Source organism: Artemia sp. Qi Xiang Cuo, chromosome 9 (assembly GCF_049724085.1).
Source record: "Artemia sp. Qi Xiang Cuo chromosome 9, ASM4972408v1, whole genome shotgun sequence".
Classification (NCBI taxonomy): Eukaryota; Metazoa; Arthropoda; class Branchiopoda; order Anostraca; family Artemiidae; genus Artemia; species Artemia sp. Qi Xiang Cuo.
The window spans coordinates 31,017,251-31,042,282 of NC_142802.1; the positions used below are offsets into that span (position 1 = coordinate 31,017,251).

At 36.5% G+C, this 25,032-nt stretch overlaps 1 protein-coding gene across 1 annotated transcript in view; it reads left to right on the plus strand.

Annotated features, from left to right (window-relative positions):
• LOC148948562 (aminopeptidase N-like) overlaps nt 1-25,032 on the plus strand; it is a 147,647-nt gene that overhangs the window by 64,544 nt on the left and 58,071 nt on the right. Inside the window, exons 8-10 of the mRNA XM_089094467.1 lie at nt 6,563-6,719; nt 10,285-10,366; nt 15,970-16,153. Of these exons, the coding sequence (XP_088950593.1) occupies nt 6,563-6,719; nt 10,285-10,366; nt 15,970-16,153 (423 nt within the window). The remainder of the gene's footprint in view (nt 1-6,562; nt 6,720-10,284; nt 10,367-15,969; nt 16,154-25,032) is intronic.

Genomic DNA, 25,032 nt, shown 5'->3' on the forward strand with positions numbered 1-25,032 from the left:
CTGAGGGTTGTGGGGGAGTGTCCTCCTCAAAAATTTATTTTCTATCTGGAAATCAACTACGCTGAACAAAAATGACCATCTCAAAATTTTGATTGGATGTATTTGGGGGAATGATGGGCGTAGGGGGGGCTAGTTGCCCTCCAATCACTTTTGACTATTAAAAAGGGCACTATCCCTTTGAATTTTCAATCGAATGAGCCTTTTTTGAAGTTTCTATGACAACGCCCTCTATTTAAACCTTATATGCCCCCAGGGCATAACTTAAAACCCTTGCCCTGAGGGTTGTGGGGGATTGTCCTCCTCAAAAACATCTTTTCTATCTGAAAATCAACTACACTGAACAAAATGGCTATCTCAAAATTTTGATTGGATGTGTTTGGGGGAATGAGGGGCGAGGGGGTGGGGGCTAGCTCCCCTCCAATCACTTTCGACTATTAAAAAGGGTACTAGCCCTTAAATTTCCAATCGAATGAGCCTGTTTTGAAGTTTCTACAACAACACCTTATATAAATACCTTATATGCCCCCAGGGCATAGCTTAAAACCCTTGCCCTGAGGGTTGTGGGGGAGTGTCCTCCTCAAAAATATATTTTCAATCTGGAAATCAACTAAGCTGAACAAAAATGGCTATCTCAAAAGTTTGATTGGATGTGTTTGGGGGAATGATGGGCGTAGGGGGGGGGCTACTTTCCCTCCAATCACTGTTGACTATTAAAAAGGGCACTATCCCTTTGAATTTCCCATCGAATGAGCCTTTTTTGAAGTTTCTATGACAATGCCCTCTATAAAAACCTTATATGCCCCCAGGGCATAACTTAAAACCCTTGCCCTGAGCGTTGTGGGGGATTGTCCTCCTCAAAAACATGTTTTCTATCTGAAAATCAACTACGCTGAACAAAATTGCTATCTCAAAATTTTGATTGGATGTGTTTGGGGGAATGATGGGCGTGGGGGGGGGCTAGTGGCCCTCCAGTCACTTTCGACTGTTAAAAAGGGCACTATCCCTTTGAGTTTCCAATCGAATGAGCCTTTTTTGAAGTTGCTGATCGAATGAGCCCTGCTGATCCAGGTTGGGATTTAAGGGTCAAAGCTAAGTAAGCAATTGTCGTGGCGGTGACGACGTTGCGAGCGATGAGGCTCTTATCTCCTCCCCTGGACAGCAGTGAAAGTCCGTCAGCGCACCTCAACGTGGCGTAGGGGTGTAACACTATCGAACTTCACGCCAAGCGAGATGGTGGCTAACGCGCTCCGGGTGTTCCAATTCGTTAGTTGGTTGGTGGGCTAGTAACCCGCCACCGTAAAAACGGGGATTTCAAGAATCCCCGGACAGGATTCTTGAAAACGGCAGAGTGTTTTCGTATTGGATACTGGAATGTTAGAACAGTTAATCAAGAAACACAGCCAGGAAAACTCAACAGTGTTATGAGAACCCTTGATAAGTTCCGTATTGACATTCCTGGACTTTCTGAGACCAAGCTTACTGGTGTTGGGACTTTGAAAACTGAGATTTACCACATCTTGTATTCCGGACTTGAGACTAGAAAAGAAGCAGGTGTCGCAATGGCACTAAGTAATCGGGCCAAAAAATGCCTAGTGGACTGGGAACCAATTAGTGAGCGGATTCTTCGTGCCCGTTTCGCCAATTCACAGGCCAAATTGACAGTTATTGTAGTGTATGCCCATACGAATGACGCCTGTGATCAAACCAAGGACGACTTTTATCGTGTGTTATCGAATGTTGTTGCAAAAACGCATCGTCATGAAATTGTGACTTTGTATGGGGACTTTAATGCTAAAGTTAGAGGTGATGCTTCGTCGGCGCAACATGGTTTCCACATAAACAGATTCACAAGTATACTTGGAACTCGCCTGATGGTGTAACACGAAATGAAATAGACCATATCCTAATGGCGAGGCGACGATGTCTAGAGGATGTTAGAACCTTCCGAGGTGCCGACTGCTATTCCGATCACCAACTTGCTGTTGTCAAGTCCAAGCTGAAACTAAAAACTGTGACAAAGCCCCAGCGGCCAGTGAAAACCTTTAATTTGAGGAAATTGCAGGACCCGAACGTATTGCAAAAGTATACTACAGCTTTGTCAAACAAGTTTTCCCTTCTAAGGGACGAAGTGTTGCTTGATAGTCAGAGGGAAAAAATTGCAGAGACCGTGAAAGAGGTCGCACAAGAAGTTTTGGGCTACAACAGGAAGAAGAAAGAGCAGTGGATATCTGAAAGTAGTTGGGATATTATTGATCAAAGGGCACAGCTCAAAATCCTCGTAGATAAGTATGACCATAGCACGACTTGTTCTAGAGAATATGTAGATAACCTGAAAGCGCAGTACAAGCGTTTCCATAAGCAAGTCAAAGCAGCAACCAGGGATGATAGGAGGATGTACCTCGAAACTATGGCCGAACAGGCTGAGGCAGCCGCTAGACGGGGAGATAGCCGTACTGTGTATGCCATAACGAAGCAGTTATCGGGTATTTCAAAGGCGTCGTCGACCCAAGTTGAAAGTAAAGAAGGCATCTTATTAACCCAGACTGATGACATAGTCCGACGCTGGAAGGAGCATTTTAGAGAGGCACTAAATCAGATGCCTCCCACAACTACTTTAAATATCCCTGAGGAATCACTGTTCGATCTCTGAAAATGTTCCGGACCTCTCATGCTTAGTGAAGTCAAGGAGATCCTAAAGACTTTGAAAAATGGAAAGGCTACAGGCAATGATGGCATATCACCAGAATTACTGAAGTACGGTCGAAGCGCCCTATCCGAACCCATATTAGAACTTCTTTCCCGTGTTTGGGATGAAGAAAAAGTCCCTAGTGAATGGTCGAAGGCAGTAATTGTAAAACTCTTCAAAAAAAGGACAAAAGACTAAGTGTGATAATTGGAGAGGTATTGCTTTACAGTCTGTTGGCAGCAAAGTCCTGTGCCAAATAATTCTTAACCGGATTCAGAGTAAAGTGGGGAAAGTTCTGAGAGATGAGCAGCACGGATTCCGCCAGAATAGATCATGTTGTGACCTGATATTCAGCCTGAGAGTCCTGCTGGATGAATCCAATGAATGGCAAGTTCAGCTACTTATAGTATTTATAGATTTTCTCAAAGCCATTGCGGAACCATGTGGAAGATTTTAGTGCATTATGGAATTCTTACCAAAATTGTAAATATAATTAAAGCGCTATATCATGATATCATGTGCACAGTACAGACAGAGGGTGGCCTAACGGAGTGGTTTTCTGTTCAGTCAGGTGTAAGGCAGGCTGCATTCTATCACCATTACTGTTTGCCATAGTGATAGATTTTGTTCTCCGTGGATGTAGTTTTAGTGGCGGTCTACAATTAAATCCACTGAGAGAACTCAATGATGGTGATTTTGCTGACGATGTTGCACTTATTACCCACGACCCAGAAGATATGCAACACAACATTAATGAACTCGGTCGTATGGCAAATGCTGTCGGACTCTCCATAAATGCTAACAAGACCAAATCAATGTCGAATGCAGTCATACCTGGCTTAGTCGAAGAACTTTTGGTTAACAACGAGGAAATTGAGGAAGTGAGAGAGTTCAAGTATCTCGGCAGCATTCTTACGCAAGATGCCAATTCCGAAAGAGAAATACTGTGCCGAATAGCATTGGCTGGGTCTGCTTTCAGCTACCTTAGAATTGTTTGGAGAAATAATAAATATTCCCAGAAGCTAAAGCTTAGAATTTATAATGTCCATGTGGTCTCCGTCCTTACGTACGGCTGCGAAACTTGGAGCATTACTGCTCAGCTAGAACGACGACTCCAGGCATTCGACAACAATTGCCTAAGGTCTATCCTAAATATACATAGGACGAAAAGAATACGAAATGATGAAATCTATCGTATGACAAATCATACCCCCATCTTTGATCTCATTAAAAAGCGGCGATGGATGTATTGGGGGTATATGGTGCGAATGGGGGAAGGAAGGCTGCCACACGACGCATGGTGTTGGACACCCCTCGGTCTCCACAAATCAGGGAGACCAAAAATGACCCTTGGCAGGTCGCTAAAGAAGGAGGCAAAGCTGGCGAGGTCCTCGTTGGAGGATCTATGATTGAAGGCTTAGGACAGGTCATCGTGGCGAACCACTGTTGCTGCCTTATGCGCCCCCAGGCGTAGGTGGACCTAAGTCTAAGTAAGTAAGTCAAGGCATAACTTAAAACCCTTGCCCTGAGGGTTGTGGGGGAGTGTCCTCCTCAAAAATATATTTTCTATCTGGAAATCAACTACGCTGAACAAAATGGCTATCTGAAAATTTTGATTGGATGCGTTTGTGGAAATGATGGGCGTGGGGGGGGGAGGGGGGCTAGTTACACTCCAATCACTTTCGACTAATAAAAAGGGCACTAGCTCTTTAATTTCCAATCAAATGAGCCTGTTTTGAAGTTTCTACGACAACGCCTTCTATAAAAACCTGATATGCCCCGAGGGCATAACTTAAAACCCTTGCCCTGAGGGTTGTGGGGGAGTATTCTCCTCAAAAATATATTTTCTATCTGGAAATCAACTACGCTGAGCAAAATGGCTATCTCGGAATTTTGATTGGATGTGTTTGGGGGAATGATGGGCGTGGGAGGGGGGGGGCGCGAGTTGCCCTCCAATCACTTTCGACTATTAAAAAGGGCACTAGCCCTTTAACTTACAATCGAATGAGCCTGTTTTAAAGTTTCTACGACAATGCCTTCTATAAACACCTTATATGCCCCCAGGGCATAACTTGAAACTCTTTCCCTGAGTGGTGTTGGGGATTGTCCTCCTCAAAAATACACTTTCTAACTGGAAATAAACTGCGATGAATAAAATGGCTATCTGAACATTTAGATTAAAGGTGTTTGGGGAAACGATGGGCGTGGGGGGAGGGGGGGGCTAGTTGCCCTCCAATAGCTTTCAACTAACAAAAAGGACACCAGAACTCTCGATTTTCAATCAAATGAGCTCTCTTTGAAGCTTCTACGACGTGCCCTTCCATATGAAGTGCCTCTGGGGAAAAAAAATACTAAAACATTGCAACCGTATGGCCTTTACTATAGGCAACGCTACAGCGTTGCGTCTGATAAAAACTCCATAATAAGAAAGATATGTATTGTTAATTATTCTTATTTTATTTATCTAAAAATAGCAATTACCGTTCCTGAATCAGCTTCAAACGATAATTCTTCCGCTAAAATACCAACAAAAAATAAACACGAACTGTTTGCAAAATATATCACACAAAGGAAAAAGCCCTTGACTGTTTTTTTAGCTGGGGCCTAGCAAGGAACGAATGACTGTTCTGGAACTATCCCTCGGTGCTAGGAATATACCAAATAAAAGTTTTTTGTGAAAAATTCAATCTTAGGTTAATCAAATGAGTCTTGACTCTTAAAATGACCCAAGAACACTCACTTTCCAATTACACGAGTCTTCTACTAAGTTTCTAAGACCAAACTTTCTATACAAAATGGTCAGAAAAAAAACACATAGATCCCCCATCGTTCTATAATAAGTGACCCGTATTATGGGGCATCGATTTAGTATAAATATTTCTGGTCTTTCAAGATTTAAACTTGTTTTTAAATTTTCAATTACATGCCGCTCTTTATTAGGCTGTGTTTGACACCGCAACCCAAGGCCTTTTCCTGGGGGGGTTACCAAGTTTGACCCCCCCCCCCCGCCCCTGAAATTTTTGACCGAGTCGAAAATTTGTCTTAAAAATACCTGTAAAGACAAAACCTTACCAGAAAAAAAGATACTATAAAAAAAAATCGGGAAAAATCGGGTAACCCCCCCCCCAACAAAAATCCTAGATATCTGCTTGCCGCAACCACGACTTGTAATTATTGCTTTGTTTGTTCATTTCATCCTGTGTTCCTTTTCCAGCAGTGTTGTTGATTTATATTTTTCTTTACATAGATCCGAAACCTTGTAAAGAATGAACCCCTATTTTAATTGGGATTTTTGTTTGATGTCATGACGTCATATAAATACTAATATGTAATATATTTTGTGATCACTTTTTAAGTGACCACTTTTGGTCACTTAAAAAGGCCCTAGAACTTTTAATCCGTCTTGTTATAAGCCCTTTCTCAATTTTCTGGAACCATTGGTTTGATACAATAACTCATGGAAAAAAAAACAACGACAAATAATCACTAATCCGTAATCTTTCTTCTGGGGAAAAAGTGCAACATTCTACATTTTTGTAGATAGTGGCTTGAAACCTCTACAGTAAGATTTTCTTATATACTAAATCTAATAGTATGCTTTAAATAAAGACCAGTTAAATTTTGAGGGGTGTTTTCCTGTTTTTACAAAAATCAGGCAAATTTTATCAGGCTCTCAGTTTTAAGGATAATATTATACTTAATGAATTTTATGTATTTGGAACTGTCATAAAAAAAATCGATTCTTTTGATGTATTGATTGTCATCTATATTCCCTTTTTTAGAGTTTCTGCTACTCTTGGCCAATTCGCTTCTTACTTGCACTTTGTTATAATGAACTGTTTGTTATGCTTACAAACTTGAGTATTGTTTCTTCAGGTATACCCAGAGTGGAGGACAGAAGAGCTGTTCATTGCTGAAACAATGAGGTCAGTAATGAGAGGACTAGACTCGCTGGACAGTTCAAGACCTATGTTTCAACCTGTCAATGACAACAATATGATGAGGTATTTTGATGACATTGCCTATGCAAAGAGTAAGCTATATTTTTGATTATTAAAAATAAAGGTTAAGTGAGGTAATGACAGGGTAATTACTTTTTTGTAGCCATCAGTAACATTTGTTGGTTATTAGTGATAAGTTTGGTTAAGCTAGTGTCATAATTCTATTATGCTAGACAGAAATCCTTCGTCTAGCATAATAAAGAAATCCTTTCGGAATGAGTGGCTACCATTCCCCTCTAGAATGCAAACAAATGCGAGAAGTAGGAAATTTTTTAATATTTAGGGAAACTATAAAACTTGTCTGGCAATAAAAAGTTCAATGTTTCTTATGCTTAAGTACAAAGATATGTAAGTACAAACGTGAACAATCTGAATACTGGAAGACGGATACTAGAACAACTCTTAATAGTCCAGGCGCCAAGGGCCAAAATCTTGACCTCCCCCCCCCCATCTTGTAAAAGGTACAATTTGTTGGCGAACGGATTCTGGTCATTTTGACCCTGCCGATCACTAATCTGTCAGGACCCGCGACCTCCAGTACTGGCGTGACCCTCTAATTTCAAATGTTTAACTTTTGGTGATGTAATAGGAGTAAATTTTTAAATTTATGCTTTAACTGATGAAAAATTAACAAAGCTAATGTTTAATTAATTTTTTCTAAGCTAATATGGCAATCAGAGTGCCAAAGCATGCCAGAATAAAAATAACTGGACGCCAATAGACTCATCTAATCACTGACTTTAACAGAAAAAAATGCCACCCAAAAAAGCATAACAATAGGTGAGATGATGATAATATTTCATGATTCACTAAAGATGCTGATCACAAATCTACCAGGGTTCTGAATCTCTGAGCTTACTTGGAGCTCAACCTTTTATACGTATGTGTAATTAAAATTAAACAAAAAAATATCTGTGAAGTTTACCTTTATACCTATGACCATTGTACCTTCTCAGGGTAATGACCAACTAGAAAACTTAGCTACTTCATGGCATAATGTTACTTTTTAAGATTATTTGCTGGCTAAAATAGGTTACTAAGAGGCAAATGTAAGAAAATACACTTTTTAGAGACTGATTTCAAAATTTTCCACCATAAAGTAGCTAAAAATCTTAAGTTTGCCTCCTATTGTAGCAAAGTAAAGTGGTGATTGCAGGAGCCCCCACTCCTTCAGACTCGCTAAAGTCTCAGCCAAAATTCAGTGAATTATGCACAAATAGCTTAAGCATATTGCCTTGTACAACGACGGGCCACTGTAGAGGGGCACATTTTATGTGATATCTAAAGGAGTTTTCCATTGGAGGCAAACACTTCATGTCTTTCTTTTGATGGAATAAATGCACTTGCAGATTGTTCAATGTCAGGGATTCACTGGCTTTTATACCATACACCCAAGCACCATTTTTGAAATAGTTTAGTAATGTCCTCTTCATATTTTGGCAGATTTGAGATGTTGCATTCAACAATGGAATAAATATTTGCCATGAGCTTTGTCATTACAGATTTTTCTGCAGCACCAACTCATTATTTATTCCCTTTCAAATAGAAAAAAGCTCACTGTATCAGAACCAGTAATGCAGTAGATCAATCTTATGGAATTTACTAATACTGACTCCATGTTTCGCATGATAAGATGTACTGGTATCAGCTTTTCTCCCATGTACAGATACAATTCTGGCTCTTCAACTATACTAAGAGAGGCCAGCTCTTTGAAATAGTGGATTAGAATAATAACATGTTAAGGCTACCATTCCTCTGAATAGGGAAGCAATCCTAGCAAACAGGCTAGAACAAAGCTAGAAGCTTTACTTTCAATTCATAATAAAAGTGAAGTTTTGATTATCCTTGGGGCCTTTTAGCCTATCAGCAAAATAGTTGCAGAAAAGGCAGAAATATTCAGAAAATAGTTGCAGAAAATAGTTGCAGAGAACAGAAATAGTTGCAGAAAAGGCAGAATAATGGGATCAAAATGAATTAAACTACATTTAGTTCTTGCTAAAATAGTTATAAATGATAATGAATAACTATATGGTTGTACACATTAAACAGTATCTGAGGTAATATAAAACTGTTTGGCCTGTTTACTTAAAAAGTCTACATCTTTATAAATATTTCATATTTTGAAACAAAAATATATATATAAAGTTTAAAATATGTAAATTCTTACATAGCCTTTTCAATTTACTTTAATACTGACTTTTTATGTAAATTTATTAAATTAAGAACAATTTTATCATCTTACTCCATTTTGAACAAACTATTCAAAAGAATATTGTTGTGAGTTCGGTAAGCGTAAATTTCAACTGTAAAGAATTTGATATAAAATAAAAATAAGTCCAGTAAAGAAAGGAACAAATAGATAATTCATACGAAAAACTATACGCGTATATTATATAAAGAGCCAATATCGTGTAAAAGAAAAAGGATATTTTATATTTAAAATAACAGGTATAACAAAAAACTATTTCTCACATTTTTTCATATTACTAGGAAATCTTTTTAGGTATAAATAAACATTTAACACAGATTAAAAACACATTGAAGAACATTTGGGAGATAATTTCATATTTGTTTCAAACAGCTCATGGTAGTAAACTGTGAGCCATGAGTGACACCAAAATCTAAAAAAAATTTTATAATTATAAATATCTTAAAATAAACTCTTTTTAATAGTGATTCTAAAACATATAAAATTCGTTAATTTTAAAATTACCTATAAGGAGCTACAAATATGAGAAAACTAGCGACATTCAAGAAAAGCGAAAAACATTCCTAAGAATGGATGGAATTTGGATGAAAATTGCTGCACCATATTCAGCATGATCAAGAACACTATGTAAAGGTTTCAAATGCCTATGTAAAAAAAATAAAATAAAACAAGAACTATTGCATTTTTGCCGGAAAAAAATTGATAACGAGTGCGTGCTTAATGTTTGCTAGTTTGTTGTTTGTCCAGGGGTGATCATTCCGAGAATTATATATTCTCGGACACAAAGATGTTTCATTCTCGTTTTGTGACTTAGAAATATTCTTCAGAAACAAAGTGACATTCAAAAACAAACAGTGTCTGGTAAACAGCTATACCTTTTATAGCCAACGATAAAAAAATCCAACCGGATCATTGAAGTTAACCAAGCTCATCTCATTATTGCTGTTGCAACATCTGAATATATACTTTTGAAATGACATAGAAAATGTAATTTAATTATCAGCTTTTGTTTCGAATTTAGTTCTTCATAATCCATAAAATATGAATTCATTCTGTAAATAGAATTTATAATTATGAGGTCTTGCTCTCTATATATATTTCCCTGGATGCTAAGATACATAGAGACGCCAAAATATATCCTAAAGGTGCAGCAGGTTGAAACCCATGAGATAAAGACAATTAATAAATATTGGAAAACTTTTTATGGAGACATTAAAAAAGTATGATTTTTGTACAAATATACGAGTTGTTTGTCTTCGTTATTTGCCTATTTTTATTTTGTCTTACTGAAAAATAACTCCTTCTCTTTGTTTTGATAGCTTTTTATCCTCTTAAAAATATTTATGGATAGAAGATAAAATTAACAATAGAATAATCAATTATTTTAGGTGCTTCTGTTCTACGAATGATAGAAAGTGTTCTTGGCGAGTCAACATTTCAAACCGGGATAAGAAATTATCTACAAGCAAGGTGGGTCGACTGTGATTGTCAAAACTTAATAAAGCAATCGTTAAGAATAAATAGTTGATAGACTGAAGAAACGCTGACCAGCCTAACAAGAGATCAGCGTTTTTCTTCAATTTACTTTTTCAGAGTAGTGAGGGCACGAAGACCGTTCCTTTCTTCATGTCCTCATTCAAGCAAGGTTCCTAGTTTGCTTTTTAGAGCCTGACTAAAAAGCTCATAAAATATTACAGGTATACAATGCAAATAAAGTATATCACCTATTAGAGTATATTCCTCATCACCTATTAAATTTGGAGCCAAATATAAGTAGAAAAAAGATCTGTATGCAACCACTGTATACTGTAGCGTCTTCTTTTTCAAAATATTCATTAAAAAAACTTTTCGAAAAATAAGTTTTTCAAAGAAAAGTAAAGGCCATTTTAAACTTAAGCTCAGGAGATACAATTACCTGTTAAAATTCAAACTCAAAACGACCAGAAATCACTATTAAAGAATAAATGAAATCCAAAACGAACAAAAATTAAATAAACAATCATAGCAAAAAACATACAACAAATAATACTATAAATGAATAAATAGATCTTAAAGCGAGTAATACTTAGATTGAATATGAAAATCAAGCTTAAAACGAAAACAAATATTTTGCTATTAAATTATAAATGAAACTCAGAACGAACAGAAATTAAATAAACAATCAATGCGAACAAACATACAATATACATTAATGTAAATGAATAAATAAATCTTAGAACGAGTGAAACTTAAATTGAATGTGCAAATCAAGTTTGAATCGAATAAAAATAACTACAAACAAGAGTTTGGGTTTCGCCTCACTGCAGAAGCTTAAAACCTACTGCGTCATTGGCGCTTTACTGAAAACAATTCTTTGAAATATTTTCACTTTTGTAACTTTAAGAAATCAAAATTCAATTAAGATTTTAGGGAATAAATATCAGCATATGTATATTAAATTGACAATGGACATTTTTTTTCAGTAAACTCATTTGAATTTTTTTTCAGTAAAGTGCAAATTATATTCTGGCTTTTAGAAAGCATAGGGGTTTTGAACCCTACTCGCATTAATTTAAGCTTTTTTTTAGTTTGACTCTAATATTTATTTTAATTTTTGTTCGTTTTGGGTTTCATTTATTTACTGATACTGATTTGGGGTAGTTGTATGCTTGGTAGATTATATGATAGTCCGAACGCCAGGTGTTGAAAATGTGAACCATACCACAACGGAATGGGGCTGCTACGAGAATTAGCCTACCCGCCACCCCCTAAATTGACCATGCGGATTCAAAAATACCAATGGCACTCGCTTGCGAGTGGTGGAACACTCCGAAACTTGACATTTTATTATATTTTGGTGGTTCATGCAAGAAAATGCATGTTCCACAAAGTTTGAGGTGCAGTTTTCCGCTCAAATAGAAATGCCTAGGAGCCATAGAATGTTTTCATAACAAACTAACACGATTAGTTACAAAAAACGGTAGAGTTAAAAAAAAATGGCAAAACTATATGAGTCTTGAACAGTCTTGGAAAGTATAAGCAAAATCAAATTGAATATTAGATATATAATGATATCAATTGTTGAAAGATCCATCAGTTCAAGATTTTTGTTCACTGTAATTTTTATTTCCATTTTCAATGCTGTAAGAGCAGGAAAATAATAAATTTGTAATATACCAGTAAGTCGTTTTCAGTGAAGCACGCAGAAGGCTTTAGGTTTTTACAGTTAAAGAAGGGGGCAGTATCCAAATTTTGCTTGTAGTGAAACTATATTTGCCTTGACCAATCTTGAAAAGAACTAATAAATTAAACTGAATATTTGATGCATAATGATATAATTGCTAAAAGATCATCAGTTCAAAATTTTACTGTAATTTTAATATTTATTTTCAATATTAAGTACAAAAGAAAACATTTGTAAAATAATTCGTTTTCAGTAAAGCACCAATGACGCAGTAGGTTTTATTCTTCTGCAGTGAGGGGATACCCAAACTCTTGTTTGTAGTTATTTTTATTCAATTCAAACTTGATTTGCATATTCAATTTAAGTTTCACTCGTTTTAAGATTTATTTATTCATTTACATTAATATATATTGTATGTTTGTTCCCATTGATTGTTTATTTAATTTCTGTTCGTTTTAAGTTTCATTTATACTTTAATAGTAAAATATTTGTTTTCGTTTTAAGCTTGATTTTCATATTCAATCTAAGCATTACTCGCTTTAAGATTTATTAATACATTTATATCATTACTTATTATATGTTTTTTGCTATGATTATTTATTTCATTTCTGTTCGTTTTGTGTTTCATTTATTCTTTAATAGTAATTTCTGGTCGCCTTGAGTTTGAATTTTAACAGGTATTTGTATCTCCTGAGATTAAGTTTAAAATGGCCTTTACTTTTCTTTGAAAAATATATTTTTCGGAAAGTTTGTTTTAATTAATTTTTGTACGTTTTTGATTGCAAAAAGTTTCAAGTTTTTATGGCATGGGGGGGGGGGGTGCTTACTGTCCGATTATTCTTTAATTTAAAAAATGGATCTAGAAATTTCAATTTAAATCTAATGAGGCTTTTTTTCAAAGTCTATACGATTACCTCTCTGATATAAACCTTATATATGAACAATAGACAGCTTGCATAACTTGTGAACAGCGATTGACAGCAATGAATGGATTGAAAAATAGCTCCAATAAGGGGGTTTAGACCATTTCACTTGCTGACACAAAGGTATCACGACTGTTTGGAATTGACCTTAATAGGAATTTGTGTGCCAAAGCAATTTTGCATCTATCACAGAGTATGTATTTTTACCTTATAATTGGATAATTATAATAGATTTCCTATGTGTTCTTCCCATACAAAACCCCTTCCCATAAGCTATAAACCCACCTTAATAAATTATGCCCCAGGACAAAACTTACAACGCCTGCCCTTGGGCCCTATAGGGCTGTGTCGACACCGGAGTTTTTTCTTATCAGAACTTTGAACTATTTTAACAAAATTTCTATCTCAAAATTTTTATCTGATGCATTTAGGGCGTGGAGGAGGGAGAAGGGCTAGTTGCCCTTCAATCTCTTTTGACTCTTAAAAAGTGAACAAGAACTTTCCATTTTCAAACAAATGAGCCCTCTCTAAAGTTTATACGAGCATCCCTTCCATAAGAAATAATATGAAGGATTCAGAGAATCCTTAAATTACAACCCTTACCGTGAGGGCTTTGGGGGAGTTGTAATCCTCAAAGACCTAATTTCCAGAACTTAAAACTACGTTTAATAAAATGGCTGTCTTAAAAGTTTGAATGGATGTGTTTGGGGACAAGGTGGGCGTGAGAGGGGGGTTAGTTGCCCTCAAATCACTTTCTAAAAAGGGCACTAGCCCTCGGAATTTCCAATCGAATGAGCCTTTTTTTAAGTTTCTGCGACACCGCCTTCTATAAAAACCTTATATGCCCCCAGGGCATAACTTAAAACCCTCACCCTAAGGGTTGTGGGGGAGTGTCCTCCTCAAAAACATATTTTCTATCTGGAAATCAACTACACTGAACAAAATGGCTATTTCAAAAGTTTGATTGGATGTGTTTGGGGAAATGATGGGCATGGGGGGGCTAGTTGGGCTAGGGGGCTAGTATTAAAAAGGACACTAGCCCTTTAATTTCCAATCGAATGAGACTGTTTTGAAGTTTCTACGACAGCGCCTTCGATAAGAACCTTATATGCCCCCAGGGCATATCTTAAAACCCTTGCCCTGAAGGTTCTGGGAGAGTGTCCTCCTCAAAAACATATTTTCTATCTGGAAATCAACTACGTTGAACAAAATGGCCATCTCAAAATTTTGATTGGATGTGTTTGGGAAAATGATGGGCGTGGGGGTGGGGGGGCTAGTTGTACTCCAATCACTTTCGAATATTAAAAAGGGCACTAGCCCTTTGATTTCCAATCGAATGAGCCTGTTTTAAAGTTTTCAAGAAAATTCCTTCTATAAAAACCATATATGCCCCCAGGGCATAACTTAAAACCCTTGCCCTGAGGGTTGTGGGGGAGTGTCCTCCTCAAAACATATTTTCTATCTCGAAATCAAGTAGGCCTACGCTGAAAAAAATGGCTATCTGAAAATTTTGATTGGATGTGTTTGGGGAAACGATGGGCGTGGAGGTAGGGGCTATTTTCTATCGGGAAATCAACTACGCTGAACAAAATGGCTATCCAAAGTTTTGATTGGGTGTGTTTTGGGGAATGATGGGCGTAGGGTGGGGGCTAGGTGCCCTCGAATCATTTTCGACTATGAAAAAGGTCACTAGCCCTTTAATTTCCAATCGAATGAGCCTGTTTTGAAGTTTCTACGACAACGCCTTCTATAAAAACCTTATATGCCCCCACGGGCATAACTTAAAACCCTTGCCCTTAGTGATGTGGGGGAATGTCCTCCTCAATAATATATTTTCTATTTGGAAATCAACTACGCTTAACAAAATGATTATCTGAAAATTTTGATTGGATGTGTTTGGGGAAATGCTGGGCGTGTGGGGAGGGGGGCTAGTTACACTCCAATTACTTTCGACTATTAAAAAGGGCACTAGCTATTTAATTTCCAATCGAATGAGCCTGTTTTGAAGTTTCTACGACAACTCCTATATATACCTTATACGCCCCCAGGGAATAACTTAAAGCCCATGCCCTGAGGGTTTTAGGAGATTGTCCTCCTCAAAAAAATATTTTCTATCTTGAAATCAACTACGCTGAACAAAATGGCCATCTCAAAATTTTTATTGGATGTGTTCGGGGGACGGATGGGCGTGGGGGGGGGCGAGTTGCCCTCCAATCATTTTCGATTATTAAAATGGGCACTAGAAATCTTCATTTCCCATTGAAAGAGTCCCCTTAGAAGCTTCTACGGTGACCCCCTTCCATATGAAGTGCCTCTGGGGAAAAAAAATAATAAAACATTGGAGCCGTATGGCCTTTACTATAGGCAACGCTACAGCGTTGCCTCTGATGATACACATTTCATACCACGCGTATAGGGTCTGGGGAAATGCATCACAAGCTTAGTTCAGTTGCTGTCTGGCAAAAAAACAAGTTTTTCCATAGGCATACCGTGATGTGCACATCAGAATTGCGCATGTGTGAAGGCGGAGTTTAATCTTGTTTGGTTTTAATTTTGTTTCACTTTTTTTTTAATAGAGAGTATAGCCTTTGTCGATACTGTATATTTTCTCTACTGTCGTATGTAACTAAATGTGTACTGTTATGACATACTTCATGCTCTTAAGTGCGCGGAGAAAGCAATAGTTCCTGTCAAAATTATAAAATGAAAACAGAGAAATATGGTTGGTGTCTCAGTCCAGAATAACAGAAGACGTCCAAAATATGACTTCCTGGTTGAAGAATGCTTTGTTCTTTGTACTAAATGTTGACTTTATTCATAGTTGCTCACCTGTGTAACTTGAGACAAAAAGTAAAGACAAAAGAAGAGATAGCCTATTTCGAGTAAATAAGGGATGGTACAATTTATGTCAAACCAAAAAAATCATTCATGAAAAAAAACAATATGATAGGCTACATATAGATTTTTTGACTAATTTATTCTTTCAGACAATATCAAAATGTAATGATCTCTGATTTAATTTTCCACTTACAAGAAGCTGCGGAACAGAGCGATGTTGTTTTGTTGCCAGATGGAGGGCTGGAAGCTGTTATGAATACTTGGATATATCAGAAGAATTATCCCCTCGTTACTGTTGAAAGAACTCAGGATGGTAAAGCTCATTTGGCCCAGGTAGGTAAAGCAGCATATTTTAAAGCTTTTACCAAACAGACTTCTTAACTAATGCTTTGATTTATTCAAAGCCCGGAATCTGTTTACAAATTTCGGTACTTTTCAAGATACCAGTAGTCACGCGAGAAGTAAAGTTTCGTTAATGCTAATGAAATAAAACAAAATAGGATGAAAAAATAATAGTTCAGAAACAAATTTGGGCTAAACACATTTGCACATGGGGGGAGGTGAAGCATAGTATATATTGAATACGTAACTTAACCCAACCTAGGTACCTTTTAGTCCCCCTAAACCCAAAAAACTAAAGTTTAAATATAGTTCCCGGGTGAGACCCCATTTGTAATGCCTATCTTTATACAGCGTCAGTAGTAATGCATGTATGTATTTGGAATGAACATTGGAAGGAACACTTGGAAGGAACGTCGGGAAGAGAACATTTGACGCGAAAATTTCACGAGAACATTTGACACGAACAACGACGTGAACCTATCGAATCGGTTATACTCGGCTATAAGGATATACAATATGGAGTTTACAGCCTAATGTTCTAAACCACCTCAATAGATACTGATGGCACATAATTTATTCATCATTAGTACTTGTATGATACCTTAGCTATGAGACCATAGCAACTAATCCATAGCAGCCAGATTCAATGGAGCGATTTTCCCCGTAATTCATATTAGTAAGAGAATCGAATTCAGAAAGAGAACAGTTTGTTTATGTTATATTATTTGACAGCATATTAGCAAAAATGAGTGCTCTGTTTACACTATTAGAAGTTGATGGTGGAGCAGGTAGCAGCAGCAATTATACAAAGACAAGAGTACCAAACATAGCAGTAGAAATTACAACAGGATCTCGGCTAGGCCTTGAATGAGATATTATGTATCCAAGATATGTGATATCGTTGAGCAAATTTAAATTGGAGGAGCAGTTATGCTTTACAGCGAAACTTGATATAGTGCATATAAATAGACTTCCAGCTGCTTTAAACACAATAATGAAATATATTGAGGAGAATAAGTTGTATCAGTGATTATTATCGTTATTGTAATTATATATAATAAAAATGTTTCTAAATCTAAAATATACTTTACAGTAGGTTACCGAATATTCTTGAAGTAGAAAGAATCCTAGTTAGTCTGAAGTTGGTTGTGAGAGTGTTAGGATGGTATAAAAATGACTGATTTTGAGAAAGAGAAAATTTTGCAGAATCTTGTGATTAAGGAAAAATGTTTGATTCTAGAAGATGATTTTCTGGAGTTATCTCATCAAAGATAAATCAAAGATTCAAACTTCTACGTCATAGTCCAAACACATTTACGCAATTTATTGACCTATTAATGGAAACCAAACAAAAGGCTATTGTGGATTTGCTATTGAACACACTACATTAGCAGTTTAAGACCATAATTTTTTAATGAGAATAATAAATTGAGAATTTAGAAGATCCTGTCCAAACAGGTTTTATGATATCATTCGATTACTCCTCTCTCTCCCTCCCTCTCAATTTACCGATCGTATTTCAGTTTCATTTTGAAGGTGAGAGTGTCGAAACAAAAAAAATGTTCTATACATCTCCACTATGCATGTATACACTTGGCAGTTGGTTATCATGTAAGAATAGCATAATAATTGACGAGTATGATGAAAATTGTAGATTGTGCAACCTGCGTAAATTGCTTAGAGGGTATGTAGTACTCATTAAAGGTTGTAACTCCGGTCTTGAAAAGATATGTGCCTTTAACCCGAGTGGACACCTATGCTCCAATTGTCACTATGATAAATGTGGTCAGTGGGAGACTACCTATCCTGGTATGATTAGAAGGAATCCTAAACAAGATTTTAGTCTATTTCTAAGAGACTGGTATCGTCGTGGCCTCGCAAACTGTTTTGGGAGGAAGAATCAGGTCTACTATTCAACTGCTGGAATAACAAAAGAATTGGGTTTTTACGTCTTCGTTGTAAAGACAATAGCTATTATGATGATAAACCTACTGATTTTTATTTGGCTGTTACTGAATGTGATTGACCATTTGAAAACACTGTATGTGACATTGCTTCAAATAATTAAATTGAAACACGTGAATTTTACAATATGAATGAAAATAGTATCATTGACTATACAAAGAGACATAATAAGAGTGAAGTTAAATTGTACTGTAGAAAATGCGACCCTGACATTGCAGCACACCAGGATCAATAAATAGTGAATTCGGATGATCTAACAGCATTAGTCGTTCTCGAAAAGTACCTATACGTAGAAGAAGAAATTTAAAGAGGAGGAAAAAGTCATTTTTGATGTATATATATTGTTTTTATTAATAAACAATTTTACATACATTTTTAGAACATTTTATTCAAAGGGCACTAAAATCAATATTATACAGGTTTGAAAGTGCATTTTCCACTAAGAAGTCATTCAGACGAGGATTGTCAACGTACATGTTGAGAAACTGGTTGTAAGTATAGCCACGAAATCTGACAATGAAACACAGTAGTGCATGAAAGCCGCAGCTTTTAGTGGTTAAATCCTGCACTCTCTTCTGGTTTTGAATAATATATTTCCCCTGCTTTCAATAAAGTTGTTGATATGTAGGGTGTAGAATTTATATGATAGGCCAAGAGGATCAAATAATCAATATTCTTTGCTGTTTGAAAGATGCATAGCCAATGACCTGTCTTTACACTTGACGGACTGCTATTAACAATGATCAGGGTATTGTTAATACTTGGAATTTTTTCAAGGAAGTCCGATGGTATACAATAGGATTTGTATTTGGACATGTATGAAACCATATTAAATACGCTGATTATTTGATTTGTATTCATAGTGCAAGGTCTAGTAAAACACTGCCGTCGGGGGTGATTTCCCAATAAGCTTCAAATTGATTCAGTGATATTAATGTGATAATTTCAGTCAAAGCATAGGCGAATGTCCACTCTAAACGTACATTCCCCGCTCTTACTATGCCCATATCTTAAGTGCCAGACAAGTCCAAAACAATTGTACCATAATTTTTTGAAAAATAGGATTGGTTATTCCATTTTCAAACAGTTGTGAGTCATGATCAAGGAATTGCATAGTCAGTTCATACAAAGTTGTCTAGGATGTTTTATCAAATGATAAAGGGTACAAAAAGGCTAGACAAGCCAAAAAATTTAAATCATGGGTGGATCCAACGGAACTAGTACTCATCACAAAGGCCAAAACGAGTTTTGAGGGAATTTCTCCATTGATAAATAACGAATCGGTATAACTACGAGAACCAGTGGCAATGTGACATTGATTGGTGACTGTATGGGGGACAAGAAGTTTGATATTGTTACCATTGGCTCTCAGTTTTTCCGCTGCCAATGCAACAGAGCTCATGACCTATTTTTTTTCAAACATGAAGAATTGCTGAAGTAATATTGACATTTGCATCAGGTGCTGCAGCAACTGTTTTTCTCAAAATGAGAGCTAGTTGCAACTTCATGTCAATTTTAACATTAGGAGGCAACCATTGAGATATATTAAATATTTATGATTTATTTTTCCAACTAAATGATACTCTTTGGTCACTACAGCAGTTAAATTACCGCCAGTATCAACATTCGATCTATATTCATAGCACAGTGCCTGTCCTCTCAACTCCTTGTATGACTTTGGAGTCATCAACATAAATTCTATGTACCTTGCATAGTTTGATAAATTATTGCTAGTGCTCACCAATGATCCATTTATGAATAAATTAATTTGTTTGAACAAGTTATGCAGGATACAGTTTTCATGGGATAGACCATCGTTAGCAATGGAAATTTGGTTTTCTTACTTTATCTAACCTACGAATCTAACCTTCGAAAGGTTAGATTCTCGTTTTTTTCTTCTCTTTTTGTTTTTGTTTAGCACTGAGGACGACTTGGCGGAGGTCCTTGTCGAAATATTTGCTTATATTTTGTCTTCTTCATGGTTCGCTGGCTGACAAAATCCTCGTTTTTTCACCCTTTTTGATTTTATTTTTCATTTTGTTACTTTCTCTCTTCTCTGAGTTTCATTTGTAATTACAACACGGCAAACAGTGGTGAGACATTGCCGACGGATAAAGGGAATTCATATCGAAAAAAATTTGCATCACACTTTTCACCGGTGCTATTTTGTCGGATTGGTTTTCAAGATACGGTCACTGTGGAAAAAATACACACCCCTCATTGATCTCTCTATAAATAGATGCTGGTCTTTGCTGTTAGTCAAACTTGTTTCTTAGTTGCTGATTTTTATAATGAAGGCAATCACCGAATGAGGAGTTGAAAAATAATACCCCAAATCCAACCCAAATTCCTCATAGATTTCATGCGTGTTCTTACACAAAATGTCCAAAAGAGTCAATAAATCACTAGCCAAGTATATTTTGGAATAATCCCACCCATTTTTACATCTCCCCTTTTTCCAAACCCTCTTGACAAAACGGAAGTGGTGCATTGACTACCAGTAAGTGAATTATAAAATGTTTCGATAGGAGGTAATGAAACCTCATTTAGCCTCGAGGTGGAGTTTTAATAATCATATGAGTATATGCCCTTACACGCTAAAAAATCTTACATTTTATCATCTGGGAAGCGCTTATTAAGGAGGGAGAAACTGTCGAATTTGTCGCTTTTCTGTACCTGCAACTTAGGGACTTGGGTGAAAAACTAAAGGAGTCTAAAAACCGAATTTTATTCAGACAAGTATGACCATTATCTACTGTTTTCCACTTGAATTCTAAGAGCAGTAACTTCTCAGGTGATTTTGATATAATATTATAGGAAAAAGAACCATCTACCCATGCGTCATCTCCAACACCCCTCTTCTGCATACGAGCCAACGCCGGTAAAATAAACTTCAAATCGCAATTGGGATTGGGTATAAAAACAGGTATAAAATATTGCTGACGAACGTTTATATTACATGACTGATGGGCCACCCCCTGAATATTACTCCCTCCCGATAAAAATTCCTGCCATAAACGATCGTGGTCAATTACTTTCCTCCTACCCCCTTTCCCCTTACCCCCTTTACCCTCATTAAATTCTCCCTTACAAACCCAACATAATTTCTGATTTTTAATGGTCAACCTGTCATCTGGTAATATAATCACTGGACAAAGTGTTTTGCGCAACCGTAAAAATTGCCTCATTTGCTGTTATAATGAGTTTAGTCAAGGCTGTGTGCATACAGCCCTCCTCTCTCAACGTGTCAACTATATCTAACACTTGCAGGGTATTACTAGATTCCCTTTGGGTGTGGTCGTAAGAGACTACAATGGCTCTATGTTCCTTAACAGGATTTGGATTTGATGAATCGTACACATCTGTGAGTTTGGCTTCGCAGTCTATACAGATCTTATTACTCTGTAAGAGCCAACTTTGGAAGTTTCTAAAATGCAAGATCGCCCTATCACCGCTAACCGTTTCCACAGACTGGTACCCATGGCGTTTACAGTGTCTCATGTGATGCTTTAGTTTAGAATCAGTCCAAAATCTAGACAGATATGTTGGACAATAATAGTGTACTCCAACACATTTTTTACCCTCCCCAAGAACCCTACTAACATCCGTAATTGGATTAAAATGTCCAATTGAATCAGGCTCTGTAGGAGGCGTGTATAGATGTAATACCCAATGCTTCACTGATTCAATAACGGAACCCTCACTGGAAATATTTTACTTTTTTTATTACTGCGGTCATCCTTCTCAAATTCTGTTTAATTCTGTAACACCTTTAAATATTCATTAGCCCGCTCAAAAGTATCTATCCCTTTTAGTGTTATGGGATATTGACCGTTTAAAGAATTTAAATCTACTTTAAAACATTTTGACCCCTCCCCATTCCATTAGCTGCCAATTTGTCAACTTTGTCTTATCAGTACCTTATTGTAGAGATCGGAAGGCTGCGATAAGGAAAGCATATTTGAAATACTGTAGCCTAGTATCGAAACAGATTCGTTGCACAAATTGACCTCCCTCTAAATCTGAATGATATTTTAAAATTATAGATCTCTCCCCGCACATCTAAAAATTAAATCTGGCTGAAATTTGTATATATTTTCATTTAAATTTTCTATAAATAAAATCACTGGCCCACTACCTCTCTTATTATAATTATCTAATTTAGTTACTATGCTATTGATCGATTCCATAAACACGTCTTCATAATTTTTCGAATGCGGTCGAATTTGTCGAATCACAGTATGTACATACTTTGAATATACCTTACCCGCATTTTCATTTAAATAAAACAATTTTAGTGCTATTGACGTTTTAAACTGTCTCTATCACCCCACTCCCTTATCTGTTGTTCAAGAAGGGCTCAAATCTTTTTTACTTAGGAATGTGTAATAGCCATGGGATCTGTTAAAATGTTTCCTGACATCAATGAAATATACGGATCCCCGAAAACGGCTGTGTAAACATTGATATTGTGCAAGGTAGAGTCTGATAAATAAAACTCTGGTATTGTAATTTTTTGTAGTGGAAGTGAGGTTTCGATGCCACCACCACTCTGTTCATCTTCAACTTCAATAAGAGGGACGGGGCGTGGTGTTAAATCCCCCAACTCACTGAGCATAACCTCCAGTGTGATGGGACTATATCGATCAGCTAGTGCAAATTTATCTATGGGAATATTATGTTCTTGAAGTGTACGCAGTTAAGACGGTGTGGTACCCATTAAAAGAGCTGAGGGAGTATCTCTAAAATATTCGTTTAAAAAGTTATTTGACCATTATGGGTTCTCATCCATGTCTATGTCACAGGTCAAGTCATCCAGGTTATCTACGCCCCCAAAACGCTCTTTCAAAAATTCCCTTTGCCATTCTAACTTATTATGAATAGATGGTAAGACAACAACTATGGCTTCATCTTGAAAATCAATTGGTGGTGTCAATATTGGTGTGGCCTCAATGATACTATCTGACCCTTGAGTTGATGGTGGTAATTACTATTTTATAAAGTAAAAAAATTGATAATTAATCAGTTCTATTTTTATTTATGCAAAATCAAATAGAAAAAGAAAACTTTTTGGGGCCATTGGGCCTTTTTTTCTATAATTAGCCATGTCTTTGCTCATAACTACTTGATTTTAAACTTTTAAGACAACAAGAAGATTCAATCTCTGATGAAAGGCATATCAGAAAATTTAAAAAGATTATCTGACCCCTGAATTGATGTTGAAGCTAATTTACCATTCTTAATCCGCAATAATCGAATCTATTTTCACTCATGTAAAGTAAAATAGAATAAGAAATTATTTTTTTGGTCCCCCCACCCTTCTTTTTTACTTTCATTTTTTGGGGCCTTTTTTCTATAATTAGTCATGTCTTTGCTCATAACTACCTGATTTTAAAATATTAAAGCAAGAAGAAGATTCAATCTCTGATGAAAGGCATGTCAGAAAATTTAACAAGATTATCTGACCCCTGGCTTGATGGTGAAGCTAATTTACCATTCCTAATCCGCAATAATAGAATCTATTTTCATTATGCAAAATAAAATAGAAGAAGAAAAATTTTTTTTGGGTCCCCCCAACCCTCCTTTTTTCCGCAATTACCCATGACTTATTACGTACCCAAAACTAGTTGATCTTTGAACTATTAAGACAACAAGAATATTCGATCCTGATGAAAGCCATATCAGAAAATTTAGACATAAATTCAGAGGTCCAATAGCAGATCGATTTTTGCTAGTCCGTCATAAGCTAGTTTCATCTTCCTTTGTTTTTTTAAGTATCAACAAATTTACTTACATTTATGCCATGAGATCCATCTTCATTGGAGGAGCCCATATGACGAGCATCACTAGGTTAGCGGTGCAGCGTCGATTGACCCATACCCTCATTTTCCTGCTCCTTGGTCTTAGATGAACCCATAATCACAACATTTAGGCCAGATTTTCCTGGAGGCAAGTATATAATCACAGATGGTCTGACCGTTTTCATTGAAGTGATAGACTCGTGATACATCATGTTAGATTTTAATGCAATATCATACCCTATCTTTATCCTTTTATGGTTAGGATATTGCGTAGGATTCTCATTCAATAAGAATCAAATTTCAGTTTTTCATTAAATAAATGCAACTTACTCATATATTAGACATATAACTGGAAACGATATTCAATGTATGTGCTATTGATTGATTTTGCATCGACTGGCAACACTTTGAATTAGTTTAGTTGAAATTCACGCAATCGTACCTGTCTTAGAAGTCAGAACAAATTGCGAATTTTAGTTTTAACTAAAATCCTAATCGTATTTATTTATGCAGTAATTTGAGTTATTGGAAAGGTACTCCTGTCTAGAGTCCCAGACAGGTTTATCAAGAATATAAAATTGACATAGGACCGTTAGATTCCCTGGACTGAGAGGCATATAAGGCTTGCCCGCCTGTGGTGGTAGGAAGGTTGGCCAATAATTTAGAATTGACACCGGACCAATAATTTGCTTGGAATAACAGGCAAACAATCGTTTAACGACATCTTCATCTTTCAAATAGTACCCTTTCATTGCCTCGCATTCTGAGAAATTTACATATTTTCACAATTTTTCTAATGTTTGGGTCGCTTGCTCGAGACTTTGGGGCGGGTGGGAGCCCCCTAAATATTGCCCCAAATTTCTCTCTGAATTTAGCACTTATTTACGGATGTTCCATCATCTCTCTCTCTCTCTCTCTCTCTCTCTCTCTCTCTCTCTCTCTCTCTCTCTCTCTCTCTCTCTCTCTCTCTCTCTCTCTCTCTCTCTCTCTCTCTCTCCAATCCATTTTCAAATAGTACCTATTCATTGTCTAAACTCAGCTCCGCATTCTGAGCAAATTTCAGTAATTTTGTAGGTTTTAGATATTTTGTAACTGTTTCTCAGT